This window comes from Colletes gigas, unplaced genomic scaffold, assembly GCF_013123115.1.
Source record: "Colletes gigas isolate AHSC1104 unplaced genomic scaffold, ASM1312311v1 Colletes_gigas_Sc00007, whole genome shotgun sequence".
Taxonomy (NCBI): domain Eukaryota; kingdom Metazoa; phylum Arthropoda; class Insecta; order Hymenoptera; family Colletidae; genus Colletes; species Colletes gigas.
Genome location: NW_025106636.1, coordinates 7,006,942 through 7,021,596, shown reverse-complemented (window position 1 = coordinate 7,021,596; position 14,655 = coordinate 7,006,942). Strand labels below are relative to the sequence as shown.

General features: G+C 39.2%; 2 protein-coding genes across 3 annotated transcripts in view; both read right to left on the bottom strand.

Moving 5' to 3' along the window:
- LOC122396342 (cyclic AMP response element-binding protein A) overlaps positions 1 to 6,509 on the bottom strand; it is a 29,659-nt gene extending 23,150 nt beyond the window's left edge. The window contains exons 1-2 of one of the 2 annotated variants that reach the window (XM_043394650.1): positions 6,130 to 6,509; positions 1,951 to 2,155 (exon numbers count right to left, since the gene is read on the bottom strand). In XM_043394650.1, coding sequence (XP_043250585.1) covers positions 1,951 to 2,016 — 66 coding nt within the window. In that variant the 5' untranslated portion in view covers positions 2,017 to 2,155; positions 6,130 to 6,509. The remainder of the gene's footprint in view (positions 1 to 1,950; positions 2,156 to 6,129) is intronic. The other variant, XM_043394651.1, reaches the window with a different exon arrangement.
- Positions 6,510 to 7,229: 720 nt separating this feature from the next.
- On the bottom strand, positions 7,230 to 13,041 carry LOC122396600. Its single transcript, XM_043395153.1, has 6 exons — positions 12,842 to 13,041; positions 12,711 to 12,771; positions 10,327 to 10,401; positions 9,945 to 10,248; positions 9,404 to 9,867; positions 7,230 to 9,249 (listed from the first exon to the last, which is right to left on the bottom strand). Exons 1-6 carry the CDS (start codon positions 13,039 to 13,041, stop codon positions 8,719 to 8,721), a joined length of 1,635 nt encoding a protein of 544 aa, XP_043251088.1. The 3' UTR covers positions 7,230 to 8,718.
- Positions 13,042 to 14,655: the final 1,614 nt, after the last annotated feature.

Below are 14,655 nucleotides of genomic sequence, written 5' to 3'. Positions count from 1 at the left end.
CAGAGATGACTTCATTTTTACTTTGCATAATGTTAGAAGTCATATCGAACAAAAAATATCGTTTTTTGTCTATTTACATCCGCATATAAATATATACTACTAACACTCTGTGTACCAAGAAAATAATTAACAGAGGAAAGTGATTAAATCTACCTTTATTGGCAATACAAATTTTTTTCTTGCCCTTTACTTTGTCGCTGATAGGCTATGAATAAAAATGGCTCCTGCAATTACAGCGTGTGCCTATTTTGTGCTCGGAGAGACACCGTCGTTAAGAATGACCGTAAAAAGTAACGACGGGTCAAGGGTTAAGGAAATTATGCGATGAATATTCGATAAGATTGAACACCGTAGTTGCTAAATAATAATTAGCGAACGGTAAAGAGATTATGTAGTCAAGGGGAGCACGCTGAAAGCGGTCAGTGACTAATATGGCGGTAAATACGATATTAATGACGCAACGATAATAAACGAGATTGAACGCGTCTGGCAAATGAACGCGTTATTTTTAAACATCGGTTCAACGATGATTACAGTGTCATTGTGTTCCGAGACTTTTCTATCTATTATACGATATGCAAAATTTCATTTACTATCTCTTCGGTCCTACAATGCGCAAACATTAAAGCTATTTTAATTTTTATTAAATACGGCACGTTTCACGTAAAACTACATATTTATATTGTAAAAGTAAATTTCATTCATAATTTGAAACGTATCGATTTAAATACATTGTCAATAAAGGTCGATGTAATTATTAAAATCCACGATTACCAGCACTTATGAATGTGAGAATCATGCTAGTAGCGACAATTGAACATAAACAGGGTAACAATAATATATACACACTTCCTTGGTTGAGCAGAGATGCCAATGTTGGCCTCTTCTAGCCGACACTTGTTTATACAGGTGAATAAACTGACGCTAATACGCGTAGCCTTTACGCTCAAACGCTAAACTACTTCCGTCGAACAGATGAACACTCCTGGGCACAGGCTTTCAAAAATATTCCTTTCGTTATGTTTGCGAAACGTAACCGAACCGTAATGGAACAAAGCTGACACGGGTACCGCGCGAGCCTATTTCAGAAATAATAACAGTAAATATTCCACTGTAATGACTTCAGGAACATTGCCCGATATTTAATTAAGAGGATTACGAAATTGCAATACACGTGGAACAAATTTTATCGATCACACAATTGCGATATGCGATAATTTACATTAGCAGAATTTCGAAATATCATTCTGAGTTCAGAAATTACGTCACACCCTTAAGGGAACGGAGATAAGGAAATATATTAGATATATAAAATCGAACTGAGTGGAGAATTCCACTAGAAGAAAAAATCTTTTTTCGATTTCAATGATAAAAATATTGGTATCTCTTATCTAATCCGTTCCTCGAATTAGAATCATTTTAAGTCCACATGGCACTCGGTACTGTCCCAATCATTCTTTAATTGATACTCGAAACGGTTAAATACTGATCGAGCTTCGATGCTTGAAATTATTATTGCCATTTTGTATCATGATTTCCAAATAAAATTAATTCTGAATTTAATATCTGAGTATCGTTATTACTAATATAAAATTTGATGAAAGAACGAGCTTGATCTATAATTGGCAGATTGGTATAGCAAAATTGCGATCCACGGAGTGTTTGAGCGGACGAAAAGTTGGAGCAATCGAGTACGGAAAAATTCGTCGAGTGGTCCGTGGGCCACAATGGAGTCACGAGTTTCAGGAAAGGGGAAGAACAATGAACGCGAGAGACACGATCGCGTCGTTGTCCATTTTTCCAACGCCCGGAGAGCGTCGTTTCCTTTCGTTGGGGCGATCGAAAACAAGCACTTTCTCGCCGGGAATGAAGAACGCTCGAGAGAAACGGAGTTTACGTCCGAGATTATTCGGCGAGACCGAGATGAGAACAGAGGCTCTTGGTACTCACCGACTCGGAGAGGTAAGACTCCCACAATTCCCTAAGGTCGCTGGTTCCCACGTCGTAGAATTCCATGATAGGCTTCCTCGGTCTTTCCTAGTGGTTCTGCTGCCGGTCGATGGATCGTAGTGTCTGCCCATGGGAGAACGAAGATCATCAGAAGAACACGGACGCGATCTCTCCTCGGGTATCCATTGTCGGCCACGGATGCGTTCTGGAAACAATTACTTTTCTCAAAGAATTCCTTCAGGCAACTTAACACATAAATATATTTTATATTTATTTTTCTCTTATTCTATCTGTTGTACTACAGAGAGAAGAATTAAATTCCTTCTACGGAGCCCCCCCCCCATAAATTTCTAAGGACTGTTAGTCCAGAAGAGAGGCTACAGAATCCCCTCTACCAAGAGCTGCAAAATTTTTAAAAATAAATGTTCTACAGTATGCACTTGCACGAACAAATAATTAATGTAAATTTTGGTCTCGAACAATTTGGTTTGTTTACTTTAGATAAGCAACCATGCTCCATCGAAACAACCGTATCTTCGAGGATATTAAATATTTTTGCACGAAAGGAATTGTGTATACTTCTTAAGTACAAGCCAAAAACACGCGATGAAATCCGATAAGGAAACGCGATAGCTTTCTTTTCTATAAATTCCAAAGAACACGCGAGAGACCGGCGTCTAGAATACCCTCTGTTCTATGGTTTGGTAACGTGAGGCAGTCGGGCACGATTTCGCTAAATCGACATCGATATTTTCGCGACAGTTATCGACGATGGAGATCTACGCGAAGCGTTAAGGGCGTGGAACGTCGGAGCGCTCGCCACCGGCTTGATACTAAGCAAACAAACGCGATAATTAATCTTGGAGACGCGTCTCCGTTGACAGATAATTTTGCGCGAGAGTTCCGCGCGTCGATTCATTTTACCAAGAATAACAGACGGTGCACTACATTTTCGTCCGTAAGATATTGACGGAGGCGCGTGTCCCGCTGCAACAACAACAACGCGAACTAATAGTCGAATGCAAATTGCGTCGCGTTGCACGCGCTCACGGTTTGGCATTTAATACCTTCTGTTGTTCCACATTGCAGCACGATGCAACGACTGCATTGCAGGGCGCCGCGCGCTCTAACGAGATCAATGGACCTGTCTCTATGGGTTAAGTATGCTGTAGGGCATGTAACGGGTGTCCCGCTACACACAGTACCCGAACTAAAAATTGGAAATCTTGACTGGATTCTTTTGAACCAATTGACGAGAAAGTGAACCATACAGAAGGATCGTTAGAAATTGTATAAAAAAAATATTTTCTTGAACGCTATCTAAAAGACAACACGAAGTATATCTATGCGTAAAATTAAAGGGATAACGTGGAATAAAATTTTTTCTACGAAGCTTAGTTTTCGAGGAAATCGAAGTCAAAGTTGCTGAACCCGGGCGGCGACGCGCCAAACAGTTAGAGAATCGATTTTCTCGAAAAGGAAACGCGGTAGGAAAAAAATACACTCTACATTTTTTATTTATTTTTACGGGTAAAGTGCCGTTTACGTGTCTTTTTTGTACCACGCATCGTGGAATGTCCTGTGACGCGCGTGGTCCGCGAAATCGGAAGAGAAATCGAGCAGTGAAATGAGACGCAGTTCGATAAAATGATTCTCGACAGAATCGTGCCGAGAAACGTTAATCCAAGAGGAATACAATTCCCGAAATAACAAATTAGACAGCGTCTCGGGATATCGTTACCGCAATCGCCTAATATTTGCGCGCTGTGTTTGCCCAATTCTGGCGAATTATCAGCAGCTGCGGGTATCAGACAAATGTGTTTCTCTTCTTGAAAATACCCATGTCGAAATGTTGTTCCAGGGAGATGTTTTGCGCGATTTTTCGTCGCTCCCCGCTTTCATGCAAATTAACGCGAACGCCTTTCGCACAGACGACCTTTCGCTCGGCAGAAGGTTCTTGATCGTCGGTATGAATCGGAAACCGGTATCTCCAGGAAAATTACAGGCGAGAAAATACGACGATCCGAGTGTCCCTTAAGCCACTTCGATGAATAAGAAACATCGACGTTAATACAAACTTTTATTAAGTCCTTAAGGCCCTCATTTGCCTACACAAAATAGTCCATTGGGAATTATTCGAATATTTAATCGAGAATTTAAATTCGTACATCCTTAATAAAATGTCTCCATGAAACTACTTCTAATAAAATGCAACAACCTTGATTTATAGCTTACATCACACTGTTCAAATAATTTAGTATTCAAACTGTATTCGTAGAGAATCGCTAAAATCTTCGAATATACGAATAACAGAGGAATTCGAGAAGTCTTGGCCTTAATTCGGATTGGCACGCATATATCCCATACGCTAAAAATTCATCTTCAATGTTCGCGTGATCGAGATAAGGAGTAATGGCATTTTTTGTACATTTACGTGGCTGTAGTGAAAGGTAAATACCTATATCGCGATTATCGAGGAAACGTGGAAGTACTTTTACGATCGCTAACAAATGCAACCGATCTATTTTAAGCGACCATAATCGTGGCTCTTACTTCCATTACCCATTAGCGATACCAAATCGTTTCCTTTGTCGAAATTCTTATTTTTCGTAACCATCGCGCGGCAATGAAACGAAATTTGATACGAGCGAAACTATTTTTAGAACGATCCATTAATGAAAATCTAAATCATTAAAATTTACGAAAAGGAAACAATTTGTACAGTACACAATGAAAAATAAAGTGGAGTCGCTCGAGCAAAAGCGATTGGACGGAGCTCCAATCAGGAAATTTCCGATATCTCGTTTGTTAGATTGCGTTTATAAAAATCTGGTCCCTCGAGGTGATTTCCGTTTCTGAAGCAGTGTTTACACGCAGTCGAACAATCAGCTAGTGATATTAATTGACGTTCAATTAAACGAAATTAATACACTCGCCGACGAGCTATTAATTAACGTCATACAAAGTATCAATGATCCTATATCGACAGACATTTACATTCTATACTAACACTTCCGAAAATATTTATATCGTGCGTGTAGAGGCATTAAAGTAACACCGAATACGTCCAAGTGCATTTGAAAAACTAGACTTTGCGCCGTTCCAGATAATAATTTAAATATTTCACGCTATCGACGAGTGTTTATCTATCTTGGCGTGATTCCGGTCGCGTGAACCGCCCTTAACAGCGAAACAACGTTCCAAACCTGAATGCAATACGCGTTCCCCTACCCGCATTTGGCTTCCACATAACACAGCCGGTATCATCATCAACGGTTAGTTTCACATTCACGTTAATAACCTACGCGATACGGAGTGACTCAATACGGAAAGTATTTCCATCGTGAAATATTCTTGCAAAATGCTCCGACAAAACGTCAAAGTCTACGAAAATATTCAAGGGTTAATCCCCTTATCAATTTGGAAAAATACTCTTTGCACCGACGAGTCCTTGATTAGACTATCTAAATTAAATTAGTCCACGCTTATAAACATCTAAATGGCATGATTATATCTTTCGAGCTACTCTCTTTAACTCTCGAATCTGAATTTCATTATTTCGCATTCCGATACAGAAACGTTGTTAGTTATTACAAAACCAAAACTTCAAGACTATGAAAGGAACAGTTTACATACGAACCTGGAACGCGTTGGATTAACAGGTTATATGGTTTGTTTATACGGATCACATGTTTAACACTTTTATTTCTTCCGCACGACGGTTCTAACCTATCGAAAGTTTTTGTTATATATCATCGTAAAAAGTAAATGAATTTATGTTTCACCGTATAAAACTAGACGTGTCAAAACTTCGCACAGACGACTTTTAATTAAGAGTTCGCTTGCTTTTGTTACTGTATGTACATGCGTGCATAAGACGCGACAAGTGGTCCACCCGTATGCCGTTATGTATAAAACGAATTTCTCGAAAACACTGTCGGGCCAGCATCGCTGCGGGTTGTTTCCGCATGAACCGCGAAAGGGGTCGGCCCTCGGAGCGATAATAAATCCATTCGATGCAATCGAAACGCACCAGATGGAACGGAGCACCGGCTCAATGTGACCGACTTGTTAGATGCGTGCGCGTACACGTGCACCCGATTGCAGTACACTGCGCCGCGATAATGTTGAATTCGAAAAGTACCAAGAAAGAAAATGACACACGCAGACGTTACTAACCAGTGACGAAAGTCGACGGCGTGCAGTTTCGTTCGGCCAGACGATGGGAAGAAATCACCCCGCGGGAATCGGAATAATTGCACAAATATGTATACCTTGAGCGTAACAGAAAGGCCACACCACTGATCGAACGGAGCCCGCACTGTACCATACGACGCACTGTTAGCAACCGAGGCGCCAATGAACATGCAGGAAATCGGAACAGCAAGGATCGATAGCCAACTCCCGTGCACCTACGAATGTGTCGGGCCTCCAATAGGGAAGGTTTCGCGCCCGCGGAACCAAGCTCTTGGCGTAAACTTTCGACAGACAGGTTCGCCCGTTGACCCTCGATCGGTAAAGTGGACTTCCGCAAAGAAAAGACGGAACGATACGTGCGCGTTCACATCCGTCGCGTAAATGCGCGACTGGCCGCACGTGCTGCCGAAGCGGACCTTTCCGATTCTCATTTCTTGGCCAATCAGCGTGGACCACCTGTTACCAGCGTACTGTGCCGGTTCTCCATGAACGCAGCGGCCGCCGTTGCGCGCGCAACCGCTTTTTACCGCGCAATCATAATGGCCGCTTGCCGGTTCGAAGATGCGTCGCACGAAGATCCTTGGCGGACGCTTTTCAATTTTTCAATCGATGCATGCTGTGTGAATGATTTCTGATTATTCTTGGACGATCTACGCTGGTACAGAGGTATGAAAACTACTTGAAACGTTGATATAGGTATATGAAATGCAACATGTCATTGAATTAGCAATATTCTGTACGATGTTATTTCTTAAACGACTTAATCGTGAATCTTCGTTCATATAATCGATTATTTCGCGAATGTTTCTATCAGTTTCAATATATCTTTACAGCGACAGTGAATTGTGTGATGATGAGCGTTTGTGTGCTATGCTGTAATTTTGTGAACGAATGAATGCTGAATGGTGTTTTGCGAGATGGAACCATTTTGTACAATTCTTTGCTTCTGCCTGCCCGTCCTGTCCTTGTTCGAGAATATTTGTAAGTGCAATTAATTACTTACTATGTTTCTCGTTAATCTACAAAAATGGTGATTTTTAATCAAAATCAAATGGGATTGTATAATTATTTCAAAATTTAGGTTCTAATCGATGAATTGCATTTATTAATAACCACATTACATTTGTTGAATTATTTTTATACATTTCATAATGTAAAGGATAAACTCTCAACATATGCGATAAGCTCAATTTTCATAGTTAAAATTTTCAATTGCCAACTGGGGACTATGTTGGAAAGCTTATAAGAAATACAAACGTAATTCTTATGAACGTTGCATGAATATTATAAAAAATATACATTTAGTTAATCACTCTTCATAAAATTTAAATATACCATGGAATAGAAATGTTACTTTGCTTGCATACATACAGGACTCTGTTACTTACATTTCTAAAGTAATGGTTTTCATTTTTTATGTATGATATGGGCAATATTTGTAATCTGATACATAATTAAATTTGATATCTAATTATTAGGGGACGTAGCAGTAATATTGTTGGAAGTTACTACTGTTTTTGAAGCAACAGCAGATATTTCCACAATATTTACAACACAGCCTATTTCATAGCATTTTAATTGCAAAAATCCCTTTTTTGCATGCATAGTTCATTTCTGCTGTTAAACTAAATTTGAAATTCACTGTACGAGTGATTCAAGCAGCGAATACATGATATAATGTTTTTTTTGTGTTCTATCGTTTAACATCAAACGAATTAACATTCTGATTACAACTTGTTCGTAAGCAAGTTTTTATATAGGAATGACTAAATTTAGATACTCGTTTGTTGTTCAAAGTTGTGATATATTATTCAGTGTTTAAGTCATATAGTTTATGCTTGTACCATTAAAGTCTAGAAAAATAATTCTCTTTGTTACAAGATAAATTTTGAAGCAACTTCTTTATTTGAAGATTATTGTACATCATGTCACTATTGTGCCCATGCCAGTAAAAAAATTATATTTTTACCAATCATAGTTTATCTTGTCCGAACCTCTATATTCATACTTTTTTTTATCAGGTACAATACAAGGCTGAACAAAACGATTATGTAATCTTGTTCTTGATAAACTTTTGAAAGGATACATTTGTAACTTTTCCAACCTCTCTTCCTTTGTATATCTCATGTTTTTTTTCTTTTTTTTTTTCTTTTGATAATATGGATAATATATTCCATTATAGTATTATAAAATATCGTAAATAAAATCTCCTTGATGAACTTAAACACAAGCATTGTGCAACAGATACATAAAACGTCGAGAAATACACCCTTTCCTTTCAAAAATTATTTGCTATGTATAATCGAAATTCAATAGCTTTTTCTTTTTACCTTGGTACGTCAGAAAAAAATATTTATACCAAGTATACCATTCTGGGCGTTCATAATCCTAATCATGTAATTCTTGAGAAAATAATGGTTCGATTGCTTTTCTCTTTCGTATTAGAAAACGTATAACCCTTTGAAGGAAAAAAAAAAAAAAAGAACAAAAAAGGGAAAGAACGGAGAAAGTACAACAATCATTTTATGCGATATCTGGCGCATAATGAGCGTTGAAAATAATAATAAACATTTAGAACTCTTTCTTCAGAGCAGATCTTAGCAATGCGCTGCGCATCGACGTCACAAGTTTCTCGAGTTCCTCGACCTTCATTTTCAATATTCGATTATCTCTTTCCAATTCCATTGCTTTCATAGTCATCTCGCACTCTTTCGCTTTTTTGTTCATACGTGACTTTCGTGAAGCTTCATTGTTCTTTTCTCTAGACTCTCTATAATGCGAGCCGTACGTTTGATCGCTCGACGAATCGGTTTCGGTGTCGCGTCTTCTATCCGGCCTCGATCGTTTCGCTATTCTATTGTAAGTTTTCTCCCCTCTACTGGTAACAGCTGCCCTTTTTCTTTCGGATCTTCGCGAAGATACCGTGGATGTCTCTTCCGTAGTAGGCAAAATTAAAGTTGGCGCTACTCGGCTTTGTATGTCCGACTCGTTTTCGGTTTTCATCTCCTCGTAAGCGACCGGAACTACTGTCGTGGGTGATTTAGCGAGGGACACGATCGAACCATCTATCGAGACACTGCCTTCCGGTGAACTAACTTCATCCTGTAACACATACACGGACGGTTCAAGACTCAAACAATGATATTCGAATATTTAGAAAATATTGGAACGGATCCAGCTCTATTTATAATAAAAAGATTTTCGAACAGGCAACACGCTGGGTAGTTTCTCGCGTTAATTATCTGTAGAGACTCACATCGCAAAGGTACGACAACAAATCGAAGGATTCCGATCCCGTGGTCTCGACCGATTGCAACACGTCCCACGTTTCTCGCTGATTTTCTGCAGAACCGAAAGAAGTCGGACACGCATTATTCAAATTGATGTTTTCTATCTTACACCTGGCTTGGAATGGTATACTAGCATCTGTATCATTCTGTTTGTTCCATGAAGTTACGTTTGCGTTTGATGTTATAGTAGGTGGTGTTCGTTTCGATAGCTTCAACCACAAATTGGATGTATCAGAGCCTGCAGTACTATCTTTTTTGTCGCATTTGCTAGTTACTTTTGATGTAGATTGTAAGCTGTGACAATTATTGTTCGTATGTTCGGTTGACCCGTTCATTTTTATGCTCCACTTGTCTTCGTCCGCTACACTTATCAAATCTTTCAATACCCCCTCCTCTGAAGCCAAAGCACTGTTACCCTCGTCTTTTGTACCTGGAAAATACGATTACAGGGAAAATAAAATACAACCCTTCTACGATTGATCGTGATTAGGCATGTTTGGTACGTACCTGATAGTTTAAAAATAGGTGATTCACCTATATGAAAATCGCATTGACCCTGGAATGTATCCATACACCAGCCGCTTAAATCCTGAAAGTTTTCCTCCCAAGCAGACGGCGTTGCTTTCTTCCCTTCTTTTATCGTTAGTTTTGATTGTGGAAATACCCATGGTTCCTTCAGCAATTCTGTTTCCATGGTTGGTGACAATAAGGGGACTGTGTCCATTTTTGAAGATTCTCCCTCCGGCGGCTCCAATCTCACGCCACGAAAAACAGATGACAGATGCGGCTGACGGTTGCATGGCTTCGATACCTGTAAATTCTTTTCACTTTAGAGTTTGTCCACCCACTGTCTCACCTCTTAAGTTGGTGTACATTTCTAAATACTCACGTTAAACTCGCCTCTCTTCTCAAATGAAATGTTGCTGGCCGTTGGGCGTTCGTAAATAGGAGGGATTTTGGATACCTATAACAAAAATTATAATTTTAGATATATCGAATATTTATTAGCGTAATCCGGGCCACAATATAGCGGTTCAGCTCCCGAAACAAATGAATTGACAGAAATACGAGCAGCTAAGGGCTTTAGATCATAGTCAGGGCCCTACGAAGAAATGTTTTATCTAGTGTCGCCATTTTTAGAGGTATCGTAACAGGTAAAGGTCTTACTCAAGTCTTTAATATCTTAGTTTACCTGCTTATAATATATGCATGTAGAAAATGAAAACAGATAGTGCAGTTATGGGCATAGAAAGACATTCAGAAAGTGCCGCAGCAGGAGTCGGTCCCAACTCTCAAGAGTTTGGTTTACGACCTCGTTATATTGTGGCCCGGACTATACCTAGTATCTATTTTCAACTACTTCTTAAGTTGATATAATACATAGTAAATAACACATTGAGCGCCGGCACCAGCAGCATGTAAAAATTTTTTATATTTTATAATGTTACCATTGGACTCAATATATGTATAATTTAAATGCGTTAAACATTGAACAATTTAAAAGAAGCAATACTGTTACACATTATCGCGGGGCCAGCGCTCAAGCGATAGACTCAGGAACCCCCTTTTTCGCGGGCCCGACGCTCAAGCGACAGACTCGGGGAATCCCGCGTTTTCGCGGGGCCGGGCGCTCAATGTGTTGAATCGAGTGAAATATTACTTTCTGGTACAAGTATACCGACAAGAAATGCTGTTAATTCCTTCCTATCATGTTTAATTACTGACTAACAATATGAATGCTAATTAATCATGATAACAGTATACACATTTGTCAGAAAAGATAATATCTCATATATTAAAGAGATCGTATGAATACCATTAAATATGGCATTAAGATCCTTATCAACTACAGTCAAGACTAAGTTTAATGTAGATAATACGTTTATTGAAAAACAGAATTTATGCAGACGTAAACAATAAATTTAGAGTTACGTGTGAAGTATACCATGTCAAGGCCACTCGTCGCATAAAAAATTAAATAAATCTGACACCTGAAATGGAAATAAAGCGTTTTATCACAGGAGTATAATCAAGTGCATTTTTTAAATTGTTTTTTGCAATTATGACTGTAACAGTTTTCCTTTAAACATACGATGTTTATGTATGGAAGTAGAGTGTATCTACAACCTGTCTGGTCTACGTATCTCGAGCACAAGATATTTTTGGGATGGAAAGCGGGAGTGTACTCCAAAAAGTTTGAAAATACAGGGAGGTCGTAAATTGTTGACATGCAGTCACTAGAATGTAGTACGATAGATAGAATTTCGAAAAAGTGTTAATTTAGATAATTGTAGCGTAGTTTATCATAAAAGTGTGAAGGGTTCCATATTTGAACAAAAATTATTTCAAGTACAACAAAATTGAAAATTCAAGATTTTTTTAATAGCATTAAAGGACATTGGTGGGGGAAAAAGTTGCGAAAAAGGTAATAAAAATCGAAGAATAAACTAAAAAGAAGTGGAAGGAAAACTCACGAAAAATTTCATTCGATCATGGAGATCGAATTTGATTATACTGATTATACTGATTATTCTATGTATCACGTTACATTGTACCAACTACACGAAAACAATTTAATTTGTAGGCTTGGCTATATCTTGGATCTTACTATATTAAGAGTTGATATCAAGTACTTGAAATTTTCGTACGTTTCGATACCTTGTTTGGTATTTTTGAATCGAAATTCCTGGAACACCTATCGTATCAGTCCCACTACTAAACCGTCCACGCCGTATCGCTCACCGACCGCGTTCGTAAACGCAGCGACCACGTTTTATCGAGCAACCGTCTCGGTTTCCAATGTTTCTTATCGATCGGGAAAGCGACCGCGCGCACACGTCGAGTAACGTAACTAAACGTCGCTATCTAACCTCGTTATGTAACGCGTAGCTTAACAGCATGCGACTGAATTTTTGCAAACCGGCTTTACATACGTTACACCATACGTTTCGATCGACCCACGATATTCGTCCGGAGAGCACACAAAAATCGTCGTCGTCGCGTTCAATATATACCGTTCGATTGGAAATTTCTGGACTGCTATATTTACACGACACGAAATATGTATATGCAGGCTCGTGGTCGGTGCGACGTTCGATCGATCCTAGCCACGATGCGCAGTGTAATTTTCGTGCATTGCCAGCCGTTTCGACAAACGACGGAATTAAACTCGACGGTTATATAATCTATTCGGCTATAGCCACGAGTAGAACCACACACAGGTATAGAGGCACGACGATTCAACGAATTTACGTTTGCGTATAATTCACTCACCCTCCTTGAAACGATCCGTGTTATCGTACCTTCCACTTGGAACACGAGAACTGCTTCGTACAATTACGATCGACTATTCGTTCACAGATGAGCTTTCTATTAGAACGATTCTCGCAACGTGACCGACGTACTGATCGATGGTACCAACTCCTCGGATCTTCTTCGCGGAATGCGAGCCTGGAACGTCGTCAGTGCCGGGATTGAACACGTCACGAGACAAATACTCACGCGCACTAAACTGGTCACTACTCGTGCTCTCGTTTACGTCACTTTCGGCCAATCGGCGCCACCTGAGGTCACCGTCGACCAATAGCCGCCACGCGACGCCCATTGAACAGAACGTAACGAGCTACACGCGAAATTTGAGTCGCAGCGACTCGTTTCCAGTCGATAAACGTTATCCTTTCTTTTTTTTCTACGCTCACGACCCACCCGACGATGCAAATTTTTGGAGTTATTGCGCAACCAGTTTCTCCGGGATTCCCAGTTAATTAACGGACTCTCTTTTCTGGTTAAGATCGAGGATTTTCCGTAGGAAGAGATTCCAACCTTTCTGGCGGCATGCGGACGTTGAAGCTCGTATGTTGAAACGTATGTACGTCGCAAGGACGATGGAACGATAAAAGATTACGTGACGATACATCGATTACGGAAGAATGCTGAGGCGATTTTTTTGTTTTTGTGGAATGTGCGGCGGCTCGGAATCGAGCGCATTAATAATGAATCACGCGGTGTTATCGTTTGAGCGTATCGTTGTAAAGAATTGAGCGCGTGGCGTTGCTAGATGGAGCTAACGGCACTCGTTACTTACACGCCAATATAAATCGAGTACCGCGCAAATGTACGGGGTTCTCTATTTGCATAGAATTTTAACGACTGAAGTTTCTTGCATCAGCCACTGTTGACATTTCTTTCTTTTTCAACGCGTATCACACAAGAACAGCTAAATATGTATATCAAATGCCTGGCCAATTTAGAAATCCCACATAAAGTTAGCGTAATTTATCGTGGTCAGTGTATGATGAAACACTGGCACGATTAGCGTTAAATAGCAGACAACGAACGGAATAATTTATTGCTTCGGTTTATTTTTAACCTTCGCGTAAAAATTTTTCTACGTACGTGTGCGTGTATTTGATTATTGAAACAGCGAACGTTTCTATCGACTAAACAATAACAGTTCAGCAAAATGTCGTTTACAATTTGATATGTTAATCAACGAAAAGAAAAGACAAAATGGCACAAAAAAAACATGGTAATTAATTAGTTAGAAATGGAATAAAGTTAAATACGAACGTTTGCGATGGATAAAAAAGATTCTATGGATTTGAAGGATCGCATCGAGGTACAGCAACGATTATTGCTATTTTAAAATAGCAACGAAAATAATAAGTAGTATTACTTTTTCAGTTACTGTTGAAAATAATGACAAACGGATGCGCAGAAGGTGCATATATAAAATAGTATTCTTAGATTCTCGGTGAAATGAACAAATTTTAATTGCAACAAATTTATTTAAGATTCTAAAAACGTCACGGGTTCAGGCTATGTTATCACCTCCGAGGAATCGGATTCGGATAGCGAATCGGACGATCCACTTTCCTCGGATTCGAACGAAAACGAAAACGAAGACTGTTCTGATATTAAAGTACGTTTAAATAAATTCTTCGAGGATCATGTGGAGAAAACGGAGAAACACTTACCTTCGAACGTAGCCTCTAATGCTGGAAACGATTTCCAATTCGAAGAAAAAATGTACAGAGTTATTCCGATATGGATAGACAAGAAAGTATCTAAATCAAAGAACTCGAATGAATAATGGTGTGTCGAAGCTGCGCGAAGGCAGCGTTGAACAAGGTATTATCGAAATACATTTTATTAATAAAAAAAGAAAACAACCGTTTGTTAAAGTTTTTACAATATAAAGTGGAAAACAGCGTCGTAG

Coding starts and splice junctions, on each gene's coding strand:
- LOC122396600 (XM_043395153.1), bottom strand. CDS start 13,041: ATGGGCGTCGCGTGGCGGCTATTGGTCGACGGTGACCTCAGGTGGCGC. Junction 10,249..10,326: donor AGAAGAGAGGCGAGTTTAAC/GTGAGTATTTAG, acceptor AAGAATTTACAG/GTATCGAAGCCATGCAACCG. Junction 9,868..9,944: donor ACCTATTTTTAAACTATCAG/GTACGTACCAAA, acceptor CGTATTTTCCAG/GTACAAAAGACGAGGGTAAC.